General features: G+C 49.4%; 1 protein-coding gene across 6 annotated transcripts in view; it reads right to left on the reverse strand.

Moving 5' to 3' along the window:
- stxbp5l (syntaxin binding protein 5-like) overlaps window positions 1-20619 on the reverse strand; it is a 721261-nt gene that overhangs the window by 346203 nt on the left and 354439 nt on the right. For all 6 annotated transcript variants that reach the window (XM_038801940.1, XM_038801939.1, XM_038801935.1 and 3 more), the window contains exon 8: window positions 4333-4456. In XM_038801940.1, coding sequence (XP_038657868.1) covers window positions 4333-4456 — 124 coding nt within the window. The remainder of the gene's footprint in view (window positions 1-4332; window positions 4457-20619) is intronic.

The raw sequence follows: 20619 nt of genomic DNA on the forward strand, positions 1-20619 counted from the left end.
CTGAAGCCAGCACTTATGTTCATTACACATACAAGATGAAAATTGAGACCAATGCCTTAGATCAGATACCAGAGTGCAACCACTGTCCATAGTAAGTGGTGAAATGCTGGCGAAATGTCAGTGCAATTCTTGAAATGGAAAAAAATTGAAAAGCTACATGGACATACAAATGAAAACATGTGCCTATTTGCTTTGCAGATTTGTCTCCCAGTCGCCAAATAGAGCCCGGAGCCTCTGGGACGCCTTCAATCGGTTATGGATCTGCTGGAGTGATGCTGACATCTCCCTGTGAATGTCCCGGCCGCTCCCTAGCGTCTCCATCAGCTCTGGGTAACTCTGTACCACAGGCTCAGCATCAGGCTGGAATATGGGATTTAGCAGCCTTCCGACTGTTGCCTCGCCTGGGGGTTCCTGCCTCCACCTCATGTGCATCATCAGTAGTGTGGTGCTCACCAGATTGTGCCCCCAAAGCCTGTCCACTAACATGTCCCACCGAGGTGTGTGTATCTGCGATGGTGGAGGGTGGGAATAACAATTGTGGTGCAACTATATATTTTTTAAAATATTTTATTGAAGCATTTGTAATTTTCACAATTTAACATATTGACATTTCTGAAAGAACCGCGCGGGTCAATGCACAAAATGCACCCTAAAATAACAACTCACAATAAACCATGTACCCCACTTCTCCTACCCGATCCCCAATCACCCGTATATTAAATTCCCTGTCCTTATTTAACATTACCATGCCTCCTATTTTCCCCCCCCCCCCCGCCCCATTTTCCCTTTCCCCCCTTACTGCTGACGTTCAGTTTTTGTTAAAGAAATCGATGAACGGCTGCCAACTCCTGGCGAAGCCCTGTATTGATCCTCTTAAAGCAAACTTGATTTTATCCAGACTGAGAAACTCTACCATATCGCTGACCCACACTCCTGATTTCGAGGGCTCCGAGTCCCTCTATCTCAGCAAGATCCGTCTCCGGGCCACCAAGGAGGAGAAGGCCAGAATATCGGCCTCCCTCCTCCCGTTTGCCCACGGATCTTCCGAAACCACAAATATTGCTAGTTCTGGACTCGGAGTTACCCTACCTTCCAGGACTTCCGACATAACATCTGCAAATCCCTGCCAGAATTCCCTCAGTTTCGGACATGCCCAAAACATGGTTGGCCGGGCTACCCCCACACCGCCCACATTGTCCTCCACCTCCAAGAAGAACCTACTCATCCGGGCTACCATTATGTGGGCCCTGTGGACTACCTTGAACTGAATCAAGCTGAGTCTAGCACAGGACGAGGATGCATTTGCCCTTTTCAAGGATTTTTCCGCCAGTTCAGTTTCCAGCTCCCCTCCCAACTCCTCTTCACCTCTCTCATAGGGGCCCCTTCCCACTCTAACAATTCCCTGTATATGTCTGAAACCTTCCACCTCCAACCCCTGTTTTTGACAGCACTTTATCCTGTAGTCCCCTCAGGGGGAGGTGAGGAAAGCTTGGGACCTGTCTCTGTACAAAGTCCCGCACTTGAAGATACCGAAACCCGTTCCCTCCTGGCAAGTCAAACTCCTCCTCCAATGTCTCCAAGGTCGGGAAGCCCTCCTGGATGAATAGATCCCCGAACCTCTCAATATCTGCCCGCTACCATACCTTAAAGCCCCAATCCAGGCCCCCCAGGACAAACCGGTGATTGTCACAGATCGGTGACCACACTGACGCCCCCTCCAGTCTCTATGCTGCCTCCATTGCCCCCACGCCCTCAGGGCTGCCACCACCACAGAACGTCTGGAGTACTGAGCCGGCGAAAACAACAAGGGCACCATCAGTAAAGCCTCCAGACTCGTGCCGTTATAGGATGCTACCTCCATCCGCTCCCAGACCGACCCCTCCCCCACTACCCAGTTCCCTGACCATTGATATGTTGGCAGCCCAGTAATAGTTAATAAAGCTTGGGAGAGCCAATCCCCCTTCCCCGTGGGCCCGTTCCAGGAGTGCCCTCTTTACTCTCGGGGTTTTTACCAGCCCATATAAACCTCAAGCTAGAGTCACAGACAGACTCTCGGAGGTTGTGGCAAGCACTAACACATCACGGGCTACAAAGCAAAGCCGAGCAGTATCTCTGGCAGCAGCGCACCCTCCCCAATGAACTCAATGCATTCTATGCTCGGTTCGAGAAGGTAACCAACATCCGCTGGCGAGTGCCCCAGCAACCCATAATTCACCCATACCCACTATCACAGCTTCAAAGTCAGATCGGCCTTCCTGAAAGTGAACCCTCGGAAGGTGACGGGCCCGGACGGGATCCCTGGTCGTGCACTGATAGCCTGCGCGGACCAGCTGGCATAGGTGTTCGCGGATATCTTTAACCTGTCCCTACTCCACTCCGAGGTCCCCACCTGCCTTCAAGAAGACCACCATCATACCGGTGCCAAAGAGAACCAGGCAACGTGCCTCAATGACTACTGTCTGGTGGCCCTGACTTCAGTCGTAACGAAGTGCTTCGAGAGATTGATCATGAAGCGCATCACCCACCATACTCCGAGAACGCCTTGATCCACTGCAATTCGCAATTTCGTTGCAACCGGTCCACATCAGACGCCATTTCCATGGCCCTACACTCATCCTAGGAGCATCTTGAAAAACAAGGACTCCTACATCAGACTCCTATTTATTGACTACAGCTCCGCTTCAACACCATAATCCCAGCCAAGCTCATATCAAGCTCCAAACCTAGGCCTTGGCTCACCACTCTGCAACTGGATCCTTGATTTTCTGACCAAAGGACACAATCAGTAAGAATGAACACACAACACCTCCTTCACAATAGTCCTCAATACTGGGGCCCTGCAAGGGCTGCGTACTTCGCTCCCTACTCTACTCCCTGTACACACACGATACTGCTTGGCAAAATCTGGTTGAAAATGAATGAAAATGAAAATTGCTTATTGTCACAAGTAGGCTTCAATGAAGTTACTGTGAAAAGGCCCCTAGTCGCCACCATTCCGGCGCCTGTTCGGGGAGGCTGGTACGGGAATTGAACCGTGCTTGCTGGCCTGCCATGGTCTGCTTTAAAAGCCAGCTATTTAGCCCAATGTACTAAACAGCCCCAGATGGTTCCAACTCCATCTACAAGTTTGATAACGATACGACCATAAGGGGCCGGATCTCGAAATAACGACAAGTCAGAATACAGGAGGGAGATAGTGACCTAGTGGAGTAGTGTAGCGACAACAATCTCTCTCTCAATGCCAGCAAAACTAAGAGCTGGTCATTGACTTCAGGAAGCAAAGTACTGTACACACCCCTGTCAGCATCAACGGGGCCGAGGTGAAGATGGTTAGCAGTTTTCAAATTCCTAGGGGTGCACATCTCCAAAAATCTGTACGGTCACCTAGGTCACGCTACCACTAAGGAAGCACAACAGCGCCTATACCTACTCAGGAAACTAAGGAAATTCGGCATGTCCACATTAACCCTTACCAACTTTTACAGATGCACTATAGAAGCATCCTATCTGGTTGCATCACGCCTGGTCTGGCAAGTGCTCGGCCCAGGACCGCAAGAAACTTCAGAGTCGTGAATACCTCCCAGTCCATCACACGAACCTGCCTCCCATCCACTGACTCCATCTACACCTCCCGCTGGCTGGGGAAAGCGGTAGCATAATCACAGATCCCTCCCACCCGGCTTACTCACTCTTCCAACTTCTTCCATCGGGCAGGAGATACAGAAGTCTGAGAACACGCACGAACAGACTCAAAAACAGCTTCTTCCCCACTGTCACCAGACTCCTAAACGATCCTCGTATGGACTGACCTCATTAACATTACACGCTGTATGCTTCATCCGATGCCGGTGGCTTATGTAGTTACATTGTATATCTTGTGTGCCCTATTATGTATTTTCTTTTATTCCCTTTTCTCCCATGCACTTAATGATCTGTTTAGCTGCTCGCAGAAAATACTTTTCACTGGCCCAGGAAAGGTCTCTCCTCCTCACTCCTGATCATATACCCGCTCTCCCAGGACCTACCAGAGCACCATTATTAATGACTTAATGGCACAAAATTAAAATCTTCTTCACCACTGACCTGTCACCCATTAAATGAGATAATGGGTGTGCTTCAGGCCAATTGGTTCTGGCACAGGATCGTTCTCCATGCCTGGTTCAAGCTAATAGGCTGGACTGAACAAGTTCATAGGCCATTGGAAGGAATTTTTTGAGCATCATCCAGAAATACGGAAAATATATAAATATTCTATGTTCAATTTTTAAAGCCATAATGCAAGTTAAGGTAATAGACACCTACACTTACCTATTAGCTTTCAGAAGTGCTTACCATGTGGTACTATGATCTGAAAAGGTTTGCTTGGATTTTTCAAGTTCCATAGGGTTAAACTACCATCTGAATGGCTGCACATGAACTGTCTCCCTTCATGATGCCAGCTGACAGAATGGATTGCCTAGAAGAAGAAGTTACGGTGAGTACATTATATTGTTGTGAGCAATAGATTACGCTAATTGGTGTCTTTCAAGCAATTTGGTATTGATGTTACAGATCAATATTCTCTTACACTTTACATTCAATATATAATGGCCAAATTAAATGTTATCTACTTATGCACATTAGAATACATTTGACACCCATACAGATTGATTGTGCTAAACAATCAATTCCATTAAACTATATGAAATTATATTGTCCATAGATTCAAGCAGTATGCTGTTATTGGTTTTCTCTACCCAAAAAAGAGTAGAGTCTGAGTCAACGAAAACCGAGTTAGTCAGATTGTTGTCCTATAAGGGAGTTAAGGGTTCGGAGGGTAGGCAGAAAAGTGGAGTTAAGGCCACAATCAGGTGAGCCATGAATTACTAAATGGCAGAGCAGGCTTCATTTGACAAATGGCCTATTTCTACTCCACATTCTTATGTTCATATTGACCATTTCCAGGTCCTGACCCTGAATTTGCTGTTGTTACGGTTCCTGGACCAGACCCCAATTTATATTAGGAAATTGGATGAGATCCCAACAGTTTTTCAATTTGTAAAACTGTGACCCAGGAGTGATTCTACTGACAAATAGGGATCCTTTGTATTCAAACAAACTTATTATTATCACAAGAGTAACCACGTTAACATCACAGAAAATAGCTTTTAAATTAACAGTTGAACAATTATTAAAATAACAGGAAACCCTTAACTACTAACTTATACCATCTCTATCTCCAATTCAGCAAAGCCCATTACAGGTCAAAAGCCATGGTAAATAAAGTTAGCAAACGTAGGGATACCTGCAGTTGTGTAAATATTTTGTATCAGAAATGTAGAGAGAGACCCTTTCAGGCACAACCTACAAATACTTATGTTTCTGTCAGACTCCTGCTTATTATACTCCTGCCACTAGGACAATAGATTTTCCTCCCACTTTAATAAACCCCACTGACTTATCTTGTTTTACCGAGCCTGTCTTCCCAGTACTTTTCTGAAGCCACAACCCTGCGACTTCACATGTCCAACTTTATTACAATGAAAATACTTAAGTTTTCTTATCACTCTACCACTATAGAAGATACAGTGCAGAAGGAGGCCATTTGGCCCATCGAGTCTGCACCGACCCACTTAAGCCCTCACTTCCACCCTATCCCCGTTAACCCAGTAAGCCCTCCTAATCTTTTTGGACACTAAGGACAATTTAGCATGGCAACCCACCTAACGTCTTTGGACTGTGGGAGGAAACCGGGGCACCCGGAGGAAACCCACGCGTTATCATAGGTTTCCTTCTCATTCTCATCACCAACTAAACCTCCTTTGCGTTGACCATCTCTGATCTTCTCATTTACCAAGTTTCTATCGTTCACAGATTGAAATTGATGTTGAAAACCAAACTTTGCTTTATGAACCAATTCAAAATCACCAGTCATTTCTGTGGTCTGTCCAGCAGTTTTAACTCTTTGCTGTTCCACATGAGTTCTCATTACTGCGGGAAACAAATCTTAAATTCCTCAAAATAATTGTTTCTCCAAGAGTGCCATATGTTTGGTCTATTTTTACTGCTCTTATCCACCTACCAAAATTATTTTGTTTAATTCTTTCAAAAGCCATATATGTCTGACCTGGTACTTTCCTTAGATTTCTAAATTTTTGTCTGTAGGCTTATGTCACTAGTTCATATGCACTTAATATGGTTTTCCCTCACCTCATCATAATCTTTAGATACCTCCTCTGATAGGGGTGCAAACACTTCACAAGCTTTACCTCCCAACTTTGTTTAAACCAACACTACCCATATGGTCTTTGACCAATTCAATTGTTTAGCCACTTTCTCAAATGAACTGAAAATAGCTTTCACATCTTTATCATCAAATCTCGGCAGTACTTGAATATATTTAAACATATCGCCTACTAATAAATTGATGAGGAATAATTTATTCTTTCAATTTCTACCTCAATCGTCCTCCTTCCATTTCCTTTTGAAAAGCCCTCGCTTTTTATTTTGCTTCTGCCATTGCCACTCTCTCCTTTTCCTTCATTTTCAATTTCTTCTGTTATCTTTTAATGCATTTCTAATTGTTTTGTTTGCAATAAAATTCTAGCTAATTCTAATGATTCAGGCTATATCTCTGGCAAATTTGCATATAGGGCTATGGCTTGTTTATCTCGACATTCCCTTTTGATAAGGTTAACTGCAGCTTTTCATCAAAACCCAAAAGTTTACTTTTAGTCCCCCTTTGTAAACCATCCTGAGTAATCGCTTCTGTACTCAGGAAAATGTCTGTAACTGAAAGATCGCTTTCCAGTCACTCCCTATTTAAATTTCAAACTTGAAAGAATGCAATTGTTCCACACACCTCACTGTCTTTAAATTCAATAACCCCAAGCCAAATAAGGAATTATACTTAAAATTCCGGACCCTAGCCTGGATGAGCCCCTAATTTATTACAATCCCAGACCAGATCCCAACAGTGGCTAGGACACTGGACTGAAACCCAATATTTTAGTTTAGTTTAAGACTTCCGTAAAGAACGTTTCCTTCCAGGAGTGATTGCATGGAAAAAGTAGGGCTTTGTTTTTCTAAACAAAACTTTAATCTGATTAAAACTTTAATATCAAACTTTTAACTTCACAATCGCAAAGAATAACTTACAATTACCGCTTAACTCACAATACAATTTTCCCATTCAACAACAAGAAAGAAACGCACAGCTCTTAATCCACTTTAAAATTAGTAGAGCATTGCATAATACTTGCTTTTTAAAAAGATTTGTCTTCAGTTGGAACCCCTTTAGACTCTGGCTGAATGTCTTCAAATAGCATCCAACTAGGTTGTTTGAGTCTCTTCCTTGTCTTCAGACAAGATTGCTCTGCTTTGAAATATTATTACTCTTTTTTTTAAACTATTCTATTGGAAAGAATTGTGGACTCAAGAGTGGGGCAGATCAAAACTCAGATCCTCTCTATCTAGGCTTCTCCAAACTCACTGCCTCTTTCGCTTTCTGAGCTCCACCCAGCAGTGACCTCATCTCCCATGATGACAAACACAGGGGGTGAATTCTCCACCACCCCAGCCTCATGTTTCTCAGCTGTATGCCATCGCTGGCAAGGGGATCCTCTATTCCCGCTATTGGCCAATTTCCCATTGTAGCCACCCCATGCTGCCAGGAAACCCGCAGGCGGGGTGCTCTGCCCCCCCCCCCCCCCTCCTCCACCCTCCAGTCAAACCACAGTCCATTCGCCGAGGCTGAAAAACACATCCCTTGTCAATTTCATCTACCTACGGGAAGCAAAACAAAATCCTTAATAAAAAACCTTGCCATTGCAGCCAAATACACTATACACACAGGCTTTTAACTCTTAACTTGTCCCAATATTCCTAAAATCCTCCAGTCATTACATGCTCAACCTGACAACATTTGGAAAAAAACTCTGCTCAACTTAAAAACTAGCAGACCTATATCAAAATATTTCAACTGCCAAACTACAGACTCTTCCTTTTAATTACATCATCTATATCTCTCTCAGATCCCATTACCTAAGTCTAAACACAATACGTGGGATTCTTCATCCCGGGACACCCAGAATACGATTCCGATGGAAAGGAGAATTGGACATCAGGACAAAATTTGGATCGGTGAACGCAGCGCTCTGACCCCCCCATCACTGATGCCGGGAACGAGGTCCATGATGCGCATTGACAGGGGGATATAAATAAATGCAAATGTGTTTTAATGACCAATTTGCATCTATTTAGCAGGCTCAGCGCACTATGCTCTGGCCTCCCAAGATTCTCTGGACACCCCAAAATCAGTGGGCCCAGATTGCTTGTGGTCTCAGCAGTCATGAACCTGATATGCTGGACCTCGTTGTGGGTCAAGGCAGCAACAGGTTCCCCCTTGGCCCACCGTCAGGTCCAACCCCCACAGAAAAGCACTGCCTACACACGCCTCCTATAGCAGAGCCCAGAGCACCCCCCCCCCCCACTCACAGGGACTAAAAGAGAGGATGTGTAGTGAAATCACACACTTGAATGATTGATGCACTTAGTGCTGGCAATGCACTTGGTCATTGTTCACAAACATCAGGGTTTCACCACTTTGGCCATGGAAACTTGAAGGTGTATGAATGAATCAAAGCTGCACATGCTTTTTACAAACTGTCAACCATAGACCTCTACTGGATAGCTATGAATGGCTTGCAGATAATGGATCTGTGGAACCAGACACAGGCACAGCTACTCTCCTTTGAGGTATGGACAACGAGGAAATGCAAGTTAAGTATTACAGCCTTATGCTTCCCATGGGCCCTGTCTGGATTGCTCTCTAGCTTCCAGACAGGGGACCCTTTTCTTTGGGGGGGGGTCTGTGTGCAGGGCGGGGCGGTCTGTTTGTGAGTGGGGTCTGTGGAGGGGGTTCCTTTAGCTTGGAGTTCTCTGTGGGTGGTCCACCTATTAGAGGGGTATCTGAGAAGTTCCCTCTATTACAGGGTCCTTGCGGGGGGGGGGGGGGGGGGGGGGGGCTCCTCCTATTACAGGGATGCCTCTTCAAGGATCCCCCTATTACAGCAATCCCCGAAGAGGGTCCCCCTATTACCTCCTCTGAACTGCCTCCAATGCCATCACATCCTTCCTCAAATAAGACCAAAACTGGAAAACAGTACTCCAAATGTGGTCTCACCAACACGCTATACTATTGCAACAACACTTCTCTATTTTTATACTCCAGTCCTTTTGCAATAAATGCTAACATTCCATTTGCCTTTTTAATTACATGGTGTACCTGCATACTGACTTTCTGCGATTTTTGAACAGACACCCAGATCCCTCTGCCAAGACGTATTTTGAATCTGCTTTCCATTTAGATCATAATATTACTTCAACAGATACATAAATATATACATTGACAAGCACTTCCTTCTTGAGGTGCCCTCTGAAGAGGTTTGAATTAAAATAAAATTAAATCTATCCATAGCTGCCTTACCACAGGAAATCTCCCCCCAGTATGTTCGGTGGCTTCAGTGTGGTCTACTGATTCATACTCCCGTGGTGGGGAAATAACAACAGATCTCATAGATCACCCTGGCCAGGCTTTAGTTTCTGCAGGGGAACAATGATTGCCAGGAAGATCCTGGTGGCATCCCTAATCAGCTCATAAATGAGCATTTTATTATTCAAATTAGCTAACCTGATGTTGCTGGGCAGATAGCTGTTCCAGTGATGATTTACCTTCAGCTAGGCTTGACTGAGGCAAGGATGCAGGTTTCCTCTGGGTGCTCATGTTTCCTCCCACAGTCCAAAGATGTGCAGATTAAGTGGATTCATCATGATGAATTGCCCCTTAGTGTCGATGGATGTGCAAATTAGGTTCTGGGGATTGGACGGGAAGTGAAAATGGGTAGAGTGCCCTTTCGAAGAGTTGGTGCAGAGTCAAAGGGCCAAATGGCCTCTTTCTGCACTGTAGGGATTCTATGATAATCTCCAATTTGAAGAACTGGAGAGACTGGCCGCTTCCATGGAAAATACCTTTTTTCCAGAGCAGATCAGAGAGCCGAGATGATTTCCGTGGTAGCAATTGAACATAGAAGTACAGCTCAGAACAGGCCCTTCGGCCCTCGATGTTGTGCCGAGCAATGATCACCCTACTTAAACCCACGTAACCCGTATACCCGTAACCCAACAATCCCCCCATTAACCTTACACTACGGGCAATTTAGCATGGCCAATCCACCTAACCCGCACATCTTTGGACTGTGGGAGGAAACCGGAGCACCCGGAGGAAACCACGCACACACGGGGAGGACGTGCAGACTCCACACAGACAGTGACCCAGCCGGGAATCGAACCTGGGACCCTGGAACTGTGAAGCATTGATGCTAACCACCATGCTACCGTGAGGCCCTAATTGGTTATGTAAATCCAGCTGAAGTGCAGAATGTTTCTTGAATTAACTAAACCTGTATCTTTCTCTCCAGTTGATGAATAATAAAGTAACTGAAGCCAGCACTTATGTTCTCTACACATACAAGATGAAAATTGAGATCAATGCCTGAGATCAGGTACCAGAGTGCAACCACTGTCCATAGTAAGTGGTGAAATGCCAGTGCAATTCTTGAAATGGAAAAAAACTGAAAAGCTACATGGACATACAAATGAAAACACTTCCCATTTGCTTTGCAGATTTGTCTCCCAGTTGCCAAATAGAGCCCGTAGCCTCTGGGATGCCTCCAATCGGTTATGGATCTGCTGGAGTGATCCTGATATCTCCCTGTGAATGTCCCGGCCGCTCCCTATCGTCTCCATCAGCTCTGGGTAACTCTGGAACCTGGGATCCTGCGGCCGTCCGATTGCTGCGTCGCCTGGGGGTTCCTGCCTCCGCCTTGTGTGTATCATCAGTAGTGTGGTGCTCACAATGAAATAAGAACTGTTTGTATAGTGTATTACATAATAATAATAGTAATAGCAGTTCTGGTCACCACATTATAGGAAGGATGTGGAAGCTTTGCAAAGGGTTCAGAGGAGATTTACTCGGATGTTGCCTGGTATGGAGGGAAGGTCTTACGAGGAAAGGCTCAGGGACTTGAGGTTGTTTTCGTTAGAGAGAAGGCTGAGAGGTGACTTAATAGAGACATATAAGATAGTCAGAGGGTTAGATAGGGTGGACAGTGAGAGTCTTTTTCCTCGGATGGTGATGACGAACACGAGGGGACATAGCTTTAAATTGAGGGGTGGTAGATATAGGACAGATGTCAGAGGCAGTTTCTTTACTCAGAGAGTAGTAGGGGTGTGGAACGCCCTGCCTGCAACAGCAATAGACTCGCCAGATCTAAGGGCATTTAAGTGGTCACTGGATAGACATATGGATGAAAATGGAATAGTGTAGGTCAGATAGGCTTCAGATGGTTTCACGGGTCGGCGCAACATCGAGGGCCGAAGGGCCCGTACTGCGCTGTAATGTTCTATGTCTAATAATCAATTACTATTATTATGTCGGGGGCCTTGACCTTCTGTCGTGATCGCCTCAGTCCCGGCTGTGGTGTGGGCACCGGTGTCGAGACTTGCGCGTCCGGGAGCATGTTGTCCTCTTCTTCACCCAGTAGTTGACTCAGTGGAGGGGGGGACGTGGGGGGACGGGGGGACGACGGACGGTGTGTGGGGGGGGGGGACGGGTGTGTGGGGGGGGTGGTGGTGATGATCGCCGGTGGGCCTGCGGGTGGATGTAGCTGGGTAGTGGTGGAGGGAGACGGTGTAGGGTTGGGGGTGGTGGTGATGGTCGCTGGGGAACCTGCAGGTTCCAAATCCCGAAGGGAGACTGTTCCTGCCGCCTGTCCTGGTGTGCCACGTAGGCATATTGTGGGTTGGCATGGAGGAGCATGACCTTCTCAATGAGGGGATCTGCTTTATGGCTCCTCGCATGCGTCCGGAGGAGGACGGGCCCTGGGACTGTCTGCCAGGAGGGGAGCGAGACCCCGGAGGTGGACTTCCTGGGGAAGGCAAACATATGCTCTGATGTGTTGGGTAAGCTGGGTCTATGTGGACTGCGTTTGATGCAGTGTAGAGAGAGACAGGCTTCCAACACTTGAAGAGATGCAACACGATTTTATTGAACAACTAACTATAATACATGCTTAACTGTGGGTTGACACCATGCTGACTTGACTGGAGACCTGAGGCTAACCTGACCAGACTAACTGACTACCACATGGTGTTTGTACTAGCTGCTGCTCACGAGTTCTGTCTGTTTCAGAGGCTGGATCCCGAAAGAGTGGGGAAACTGGTGCCCTCTGGCTTTATAGTGGCCGTGTCCTGTCTGGTGATTGGCTGCTGTGTTCTCTGTGCTCACTGGTCATCCTGTGTGTCAATCACTGCCTGTCTGCACTCCATCATATACCTGGATGTATATTATGATATCTGCCCCCCCTTTTCTTTTAAAAATGATATGTGTTCAGGTTAATAAATAATGAATATGTGTACAGGAACTTGACTATGTAGAGAATATGCTAACTTATATGCATGGGAAGGTGTCTAGTGCAGATAGAGGGCAGATAACACATGAGAAAAAAACAAAATGTACAGATGTCAAAACGATGAGAGAACAAGGTAATGCAACATTCAGTCTATAAATGCAGTCTCTGTGGCGGGTGACAAATTCTGGTTGACCGCCTCAAGGGTGGGTCAGGGACCGCCTGCACCTGAATGGGCGGAACTGCCTCCAATGCGGTGGTTGTAGAGGTCGGTAGAATAACTGGCAAGTCCGTAGCCTCGCGGAAGGGCGCATCCTGAGGAAGCAGTGTGCGAGGCGGGACATCACGGTCGGGTGGCGGGCGTGGAAGTCTGCGCAGTGCCCGCCTGTTACGCCGGAGAAAGGAGCCATCAGGCATGCAAACGAGGAACGATCTCGGGGCCACTTGCTTGACCACCACAGCCATGGCGGACCAGCCACCATCAGGCAGCTGAACACAAACTCGGTCAGCAGGGACCAGCTCGGGGAGATCTGTAGCATGGGCGTCGTATGCCGACTTGCATTGGGCCCGAGACTGCTGCATCCTCTGTAAAACCAGGAAGTTGTCAAAGTCCGGAATGTGGATAGCCGGCACCGTCGTTCGCAGCGTGCGGTTCAAGAGGAGCTGCGCTGGGGACAGCCCAGTGGACAGAGGGGTCACTCTATAGGCCAACAGCACCAGGTTGAAATCAGAACCCGAGTCAGCAACTTTGCACAATAGTCTTTTAACGATGTGGACCCCTTTTTCGGCCTTCCCACAAGAGCAACAATGAGCTCTTTGCCCGGGGTGTACACCAGGTCAAATTCATAGTGGCGGAGCTTGAGGAGGATGCGTTGTAACCGTGGCGTAACGTCATTGAGGTCTTTTTGGATGATGTGCTCCGTCTCGACCGTGAACTTGGGGAGGCCATACGCATAATCATGGAACTTGTCGATCCCTGTAAGGAGGCCCAGGCATTCTTTTTCAATCTGAGCGTATCATTGCTCAGTGGGCGTCATGGCTCTCGAGGCATATGCAACTGAGGCCCAGGAGGAGGAGTCATCCCTTTGGAACAGCACTGCCCCAATGCCATCCTGGCTCGCGTTGGTGGATATGTTTGTTTCCTTGGCGGGGGTCGAAAAACGCCAGCACCGGGGCCTTGATGAGTTTCGCCCTTCGCTCACGCTACTCTTGCTCATGAGCGGGTAGCCACTGGAAGTTCGTCGGTTTTTTTTTACGAGATGGCGGATGGCTGTGGTGTGTGAAGCCAAGTTGGGGATGAACTTCCCAAGGAGGTTGACCATCCCTAGGAAGCGGAGGACCGCCTTCTTGTCCTCCGGGGTCTTCATGGCGTTGATCGCCGAAACCTTGTCCGCATTTGGCTGCACTCCGTGCTGCGAAAGGTGATCGCCAAGGAATTTGATTTCTGATTGACCGAACGAGCATTTGGCTCTGTTGAGTCAGAGGCCATACTCGTGGATCCTGTGGAACACCCGCTTGAGGCGATCGATGTGCTCTTGAGGAGTTGTGGACCAGATTATGACATCGTCGACATACACTCGTATCCCCTCGATGCCCTACAGCATTTGTTCCATTATGCAGTGGAACACCACTGAGGCGGAAATGATGCCAAAGGGCATTCGGTTGTAACAGTAGCGACCGAACGGGGTGTTGAATGTGCACAGCTTGCGACTGGATGCGTCCAGCTGTATTTGCCAAAACCCCTTGGAGGCGTCCAGCTTCGTGAAGAATTTGGCATGAGCCATCTCGCTGGTTATTTCTTCTCGATTAGGTATTGGGTAGTGTTCCCTCATGATGTTGGCGGTTCAAATCTTTGGGTCGATACTGATTCGATAGTTCCCCTGACGGCTTCTTGAAGCAACCCATTGAGCTAACCCAGTCCGGGGGTTCCGTGACCTTTGGAAATGATGCCCTGGTCCGCGGGAGGTCTTGCAGCTGCTGCCTTGAGGTGCTCCTTGAGGGGTGCCGCACCCGACGCGGTGCGCGAACAACAGGGGTGGCATTTGGCTTCAATAGGATTTGTATCGGTATGGGAGTGTGCCCATACCTTCGACACGCTATTGTATTGCCTTATGATGTCATCGAGTTGAGCCTGGAAGTTATCATCTGGCGAGGCTGTTGCCTGTGCGGACGACATGGTGTGAACCCGCTGCACTAGGTTCAGTGAGTTTGCATGCCCGAAGCACCGAGCAAGGAAGCTCTGTTGTTCCTACGATTCCAAATCACAGCGTTGCTTTAAATGACCTAATGGACACCGCAAGCTGGCATAAGCCACTGGCAGTAATGGCATTGCCATTGTAGTCGAGGATCTGGCAGGCCGGTGGAAGAATGCTTGGTTTGACGCGGATGGTGTCGAGGTCAGACTTGAAATTAGATTTGCTGAAGCACCGGTGTCCAGCTTGAAACGTATGCGAGCCTTGTTAACCATAAGGGTAGCACACCACTCGTCGTCCGGATCAATGCTGAGGATTGGGAGTTGTTTCACCATCGATGAGAAAGGCAACGCATGCTTGGTGATGATGCCCACCCGGAATGGGGATTTGAGGCCTTCAGCGTCGGGATCTGGCAGACAGTCGGGGTCGTAGTCTGTCACGGGCTGTTGTACTGATCGGATGCTCCTGCGCTGTGGCTGGGATTGCTGTGTGCTGGGCAGTGGAGCAGATCTGCAAAGGGCTGGGTAGTGGCCAAGCTTCCCACACTGGAGACAGCGTCGAGATTTTGCCGGACATTGCCGCTTTAAATGGGCGGAGCCACAATTGGAAAACGTCCTGACGTCGGCGTCATGACGTTCCGTACGCAACACATGCGCAGTGCAGTCGAACAACGTGCGCAGATTGGCCGTCGTTCTCGCCGTCCCCTCGGTCGTGACGCACAGTGCTGGAAAAGCGCAGAGTGCCTCGGGAAAAGCGCGCAAAATGGCCACGCTCATCCAGACTCAGGCACTGCATTGTTTGATGGCCTGCACCCGTTCTGCCTCGTGGGGGTTTTCGCCTTGCCGTTTCTGCCGCTTGATGTGGGAGTACTGGTTGTTAGCGTGCTCATGGATGGGCGCAGGTTTCGATAGCGATGGTAAGGGTGAGCTGCTTAACTTTTCGGAGCTGCTGGCGAAGGGAATCGGAGGTGGACACCGAAAACGATCTGATCCCGAATCATGGAATCAGTTGTCAAGTCATAGGTCATAGTTGCATGACTGCGCGAGGATGTGGAGATGGGTTAAAAATGACTGAAAAGGTTCCTCCTTACCCTGAAGCTTCTGCTGGAAAACGTACCATTCAAAGCTCTCATTGACCTCAATGTCGCAGTGGCTGTCGAACTTCAGCAGGACTGTTTTAAACTTTGTCTTGTCTTTGTGCGTGGTCCCCGGCTGTAGAAAGGAAGAGTGCAATCTTCCTGGCATCCGATGCGGCCTCGAGGTCGGTGACTTCAAGATAGAGTTGGATCTTCTGTTTGAAATCTTCCAGTTTGCACCGAGGTTGCCGGCGATGCGGAGCTGCAGAGGAGGGTGGACGCTGTCCATGTTACCGGATGGCTGATCACTGGTCAAGGCAGATTATCACCGTCAACTTCAGTATTACTCATTGGTACCATGATGTGTTGGGTAAGCTGGGTCTATGTGGACTGCGTTTGATACAGTGTAGAGAGAGACAGGCTTCCAACACTTGAAGAGATGCAACACGATTTTATTGAACAACTAACTATAATACATGCTTAACTAGGGTTGACACCATGCTGACTTGATTGGAGACCTGAGGCTAACCTGACCAGACTGACTACCACACAGTGTTGTACTAGCTGCTGCTCACGAGCTCCGACTGTCTCAGAGGCTGGATCCCGAGAGAACGGGAAAAACTGGTGCCCTCTGGCTTTATAGTGGCCGTGTCCTGTCTGGTGATTTGCTGCTGTGTTCTCTGTGCTCACTGGTAATCCTGTGTGTCAATCACTGCCTGTCTGCACTCCATCATATACCTGGATGTATATTAATACACGCTCGTGAGGGTTCACGTTGGTGGCAGTGCACAGGAGCGACCGGATGGAGTGGAGCGCATCAGAGAGGACCTCCTGCCAGCGGGAGACTGGAAGACTTCTAGACCGGAGGGCCAGGAGGACGGCCTTCCAGACCATCGCGTTCTCCCTCTTCACTGTCCATTGCCCCGGGGGTTGTAGCTGGTCGTCCTGCTGGAGGCGATGCCCTTGCTAAGCAGGAACTGATGCAACTCGTCGCTCATGAAGGAGGAACCCCAATCGCTATGGATGTAGGTGGGGGAACGCAAACAAGGTGAAAAGACTGTACAGGGTCTTGATGACGGTGGCAAAGGTCATGTCAGGGCATGAGATGGCAAAGGGGAATCATGAGTATTCGTCAACAATGTTGAGGAAGTACACGTTACGGTCAGTGGAGGGGAGGGGCCCTTTGAAATCGATGCTGAGTAGCTCAAAGGGGTGAGTGGCCTTTACCAGGTGCGCTCTATTCTGGCCGATAGAAGTGCGGTTTGCACTCCGCGCAGACCTGGCAGTCCCTGTCACGGTCCTGGCCTCCTCGATGGAGTAAGGCTGGTTGTGAGCCTTGATAAAGTGAAAAAAAACAGGTGACCCCGGGTGACAGAGGTCATTGTGGAGGGCCCGGAGGTCGGTCTACTTATTCGCTGGCACATGTACCGCGGGATAGGGCATCTGGGGACTCATTGAGCTTCCCAGGTCGATACAAGATATTGTAGTTGTAGGTGGAGAGCTCGATGCTCCACCTCAGAATCTTGTTGTTCTTGATATTGCCCCGCTGTGTATTGTTAAACATGAAGGCAACCGTCCGTTGGTCAGTGAGGAGAGTGAATCGCCTGCCTGCCAGGTAATGCCTCCAATGTCGCACAGCTTCGACAATGGCTTGGGCTTCCTTTTCGACGGAGGAGTGTCGAATTTCAGAGGCATGGAGGTTATGGGAGAAGAAAGCCACAGGTCTGCCCGCCTAGTTGAGGGTAGTGGCCAGAGCAAAGTCCGACGCGTCGCTTTCCACCTTCAACGGAGTGGACTCGTCCACAGCGTGCATCCCGGCTTTGGCAATATCTGCCTTGATGCAGTTGAAGGCCAGGCGGGCCTCAGCCGTCAGGGGAAAAATGGTGGATTTAATAATGTGGACGGGCCTTGTCCACATAATTGGGGACCCACTGGGCATAGTAAGAGAAGAACCCCAGGCATCTCTTCAGGGCCTTGGGGCAGTGGGGAAGGGGAGAGTTCCAGGAGGGGTGCATGCGTTCGGGGTCGGGCCCTAAGACTCCGTTTTCCACAACACAGCCAAGGATGGCCAGGCGGGTTGTGCGGAAAACTGATTTTTCCATACTATAGGTGAGGTTCAGGAGTTTAGACGTGTAAAGGAAGTGCCGGCGGTTTTCGTTATGGTCCTGCTGGTCATGGCCGCAGATGGTGACATTATCTAAGTACGGGAACGTGGCCCGCAGCCCGTACTGGTCAACCATTCGGTCCATTTCTCGTTGGAAGACTGAGACCACATTGGTGGCGCCGAAGGGAACCCTGAGGAAGTGGTAGGGGCGGCCATCTGTCTCGAAGGCAGTGTATTGGCCGTCCTCCGGGCGGATAGGGAAGTAAACTGTGGAGAAGACTCAATACTGCGCAACCTGATTGACCATGTCAGATATGCGGGGGGGGGGGGGGGGGGGGGGGGGGAGACGCATCAAGCTGCGTGTACCGGTTGATGGTCTAACTGTCGTCGATGAACATCCGGTGCTCTCCCCAGTCTCGACGACCACCACTTGGGCTCTCCATGGGCTGGTACTAGCCTCAATGATCCCCTCTCGTAGGAGTTGCTGGACCTCCGACCTGATAAAGGCCCTGTCCCGGGCACTGTATCGTCTGTTCCTAGTAGCGACGGGCTTACAGTCCGGGGTGAGGTTAGTGAAGAGCGAGGGTGGGGCGACCTTAAGGGTCGCGAGGCTACAGATGGTGAGGAGGGGGCAGGAGTCCACCGAACTTTAAAGTAAGGCTTTGGAGGTGGCATTGGAAGTCGAGCTCTAGTAATAGGGCAGCGCAGAGATGGAGAAGGACGTATAGTTTAAAGTTAGTGTACTCTACGCCTTGTACGGTAAAGGTCGCGACACAGTACCCCCGATTGCTACTGAATGTGATCCAGAAGCCAGGGTGATTTTCTGGGTCGCAGGCAAAATTGGGATGGAGCAGCGCCTTACCGTATCCGGGTGTATAAAGCGGTCTGTGCTCACGGAGTCGAAAAGGCAGCTGTCTCGTACCCGTTGTTCCGGACGGTCATCGTAGATTTTGTGAGGTGATGAGGCCGAGAGCGGTCGAGCGTGATGGAGGCGAGCTTCAGAAGGTGATGGGTAGGCCGGTAGGAGGTAGCGGCGGCCAGCGTACGACTAGGTGAACAGGGCTCCTGGGAAGCTGTGGAGTGGTCCCAAGATGGCAGCCCCCATGGGTCACGGGTGGCATAGGGGATGGCATCAAAGATGGCAGCCCCCATGGGTCGCGGGTGGCATAGGAGATGGCATCAAAGATGGCGGCCCCCATGGTTCGCACGTGGCGGGCGACATCGAAGATGGCGGCGCCCACTGATCGCACATGCTGGGTGGCATGGCAGTTGGGGCAGCCCCGACAGGCAGCAGGCAGAGCTGATGGGCCTCGGAGTTTTTGGGAGAGATCAGGCCTGGCAGGCTTTTGCAAAGTGGCCCTTCCTCCCACACTCGTTGCAAGTCGCGTTCCGTGCAGGGCAGCGTTGTCTGGGATGCTTACCCTGGCCGCAAAAGTAGCACTTCGGGCTTCCAGCATTGGCGGGCTGCTGCGCGACACAGGCTTGTTTCGCACTCGAGTCAGGTGATGGCGGCGCCCACGTGGTCCACGAGGGTGCCGCGCGGTCGAAGGTGTAGGCCTCCATGTTCTGGAAAGCCACCTCCAGTGAGTTTGTGAGCTGCACAGTCTCTGGGAGGCCGAGTGTACCCCCTTCTAGCAAATGCTGGCGGATGTAGTTTGACCTCATGCCTGCAACATAAGCGTCCCTGACCAACAGCTCCACGTGTTGGGTAGCCGATACTGCTGGGCAGTCACAGTTCCGGCAGAGTACCCGCAAGGCACGCAGGAATTCTGTAAGAGATTCCCCAGGACGTTGTAGTCTCGTGGCAAGAAGGTGCCGAGCATACACTTCGTTTACAGACTTTACATAGTGTCCCTTCAGCAGCATTGTCGCCTCCGTTTTACGAGGGGGCGTCCCTGATGAGAGAAAGACTTGCGGGCTCACCCGTGCGTGGAGGATCTGCTTTTTTTGGAGGTCGGTGAAGTCTTCGGTGAAGGATCCAAGGTACGCTTCGAAGCAGCTCAGCCAGTGCTCGAATGCTGCAGTGACTTCGGCTGCCTGTGGGTCCAGCTCCAGGCGATTAGGCTTGAGTGATGAATTCATCTTAGATGTTTAGTTTATTAAATTGATATGCCATCAATGAACACACGACGAGTGGTGAACGTAACTGAGGCTTTAATAAACTAAACAGTAAGCCTCCTGGTCTCGGATCCCGAACTGAGGCAGAGGCAGAGTCTAGCCACCTTTATACCGAGCCGGGGGGAGGTGGACCCAGCAGGCATTAGTTTACCTCATTACATATAACATAAGTGGCAGTTTACTACAATACACAGATTATATACTACAGTGGTTCGAACCCAGCAGGTACAAGCCCAGGCAATACAATACAGTGGTTTAGCACATTCCCACAGTTCAGTTTCCAGCTCCCCTCCCAACTCCTCTTCACCTCTCTGATAGGGGCCCCTCCCCACTCTAACAATTCCCTGTATATGTCCGATACCTTCCCATCTCCAACCCCTGCTTTTGACAGAACTTTATCCTGTAGCCCCTCAGGGGGAGGTGAGGAAAGCTTGGGACCTGTCTCTGTACAAAGTCCTGCACTTGAAGATACCGAAACCCGTTCCCTCCCGGCAAGTCAAGCTCCTCCTCTAATATCTCCAAGGTCGGGAAGCCCTCCTGGATGAATAGATTCCCAAACCTCTCAATCCCTGCCCGCTGCCATACCTTAAAGCCCCCATCCAGCCCCCCCGGGACAAACTGGTGATTGTCACAGATGGGTGACCACACTGACGCCCCCTCCAGTCTCATATGCTGCCTCCATTG

Source organism: Scyliorhinus canicula, chromosome 7 (genome assembly GCF_902713615.1).
Source record: "Scyliorhinus canicula chromosome 7, sScyCan1.1, whole genome shotgun sequence".
Classification (NCBI taxonomy): domain Eukaryota; kingdom Metazoa; phylum Chordata; class Chondrichthyes; order Carcharhiniformes; family Scyliorhinidae; genus Scyliorhinus; species Scyliorhinus canicula.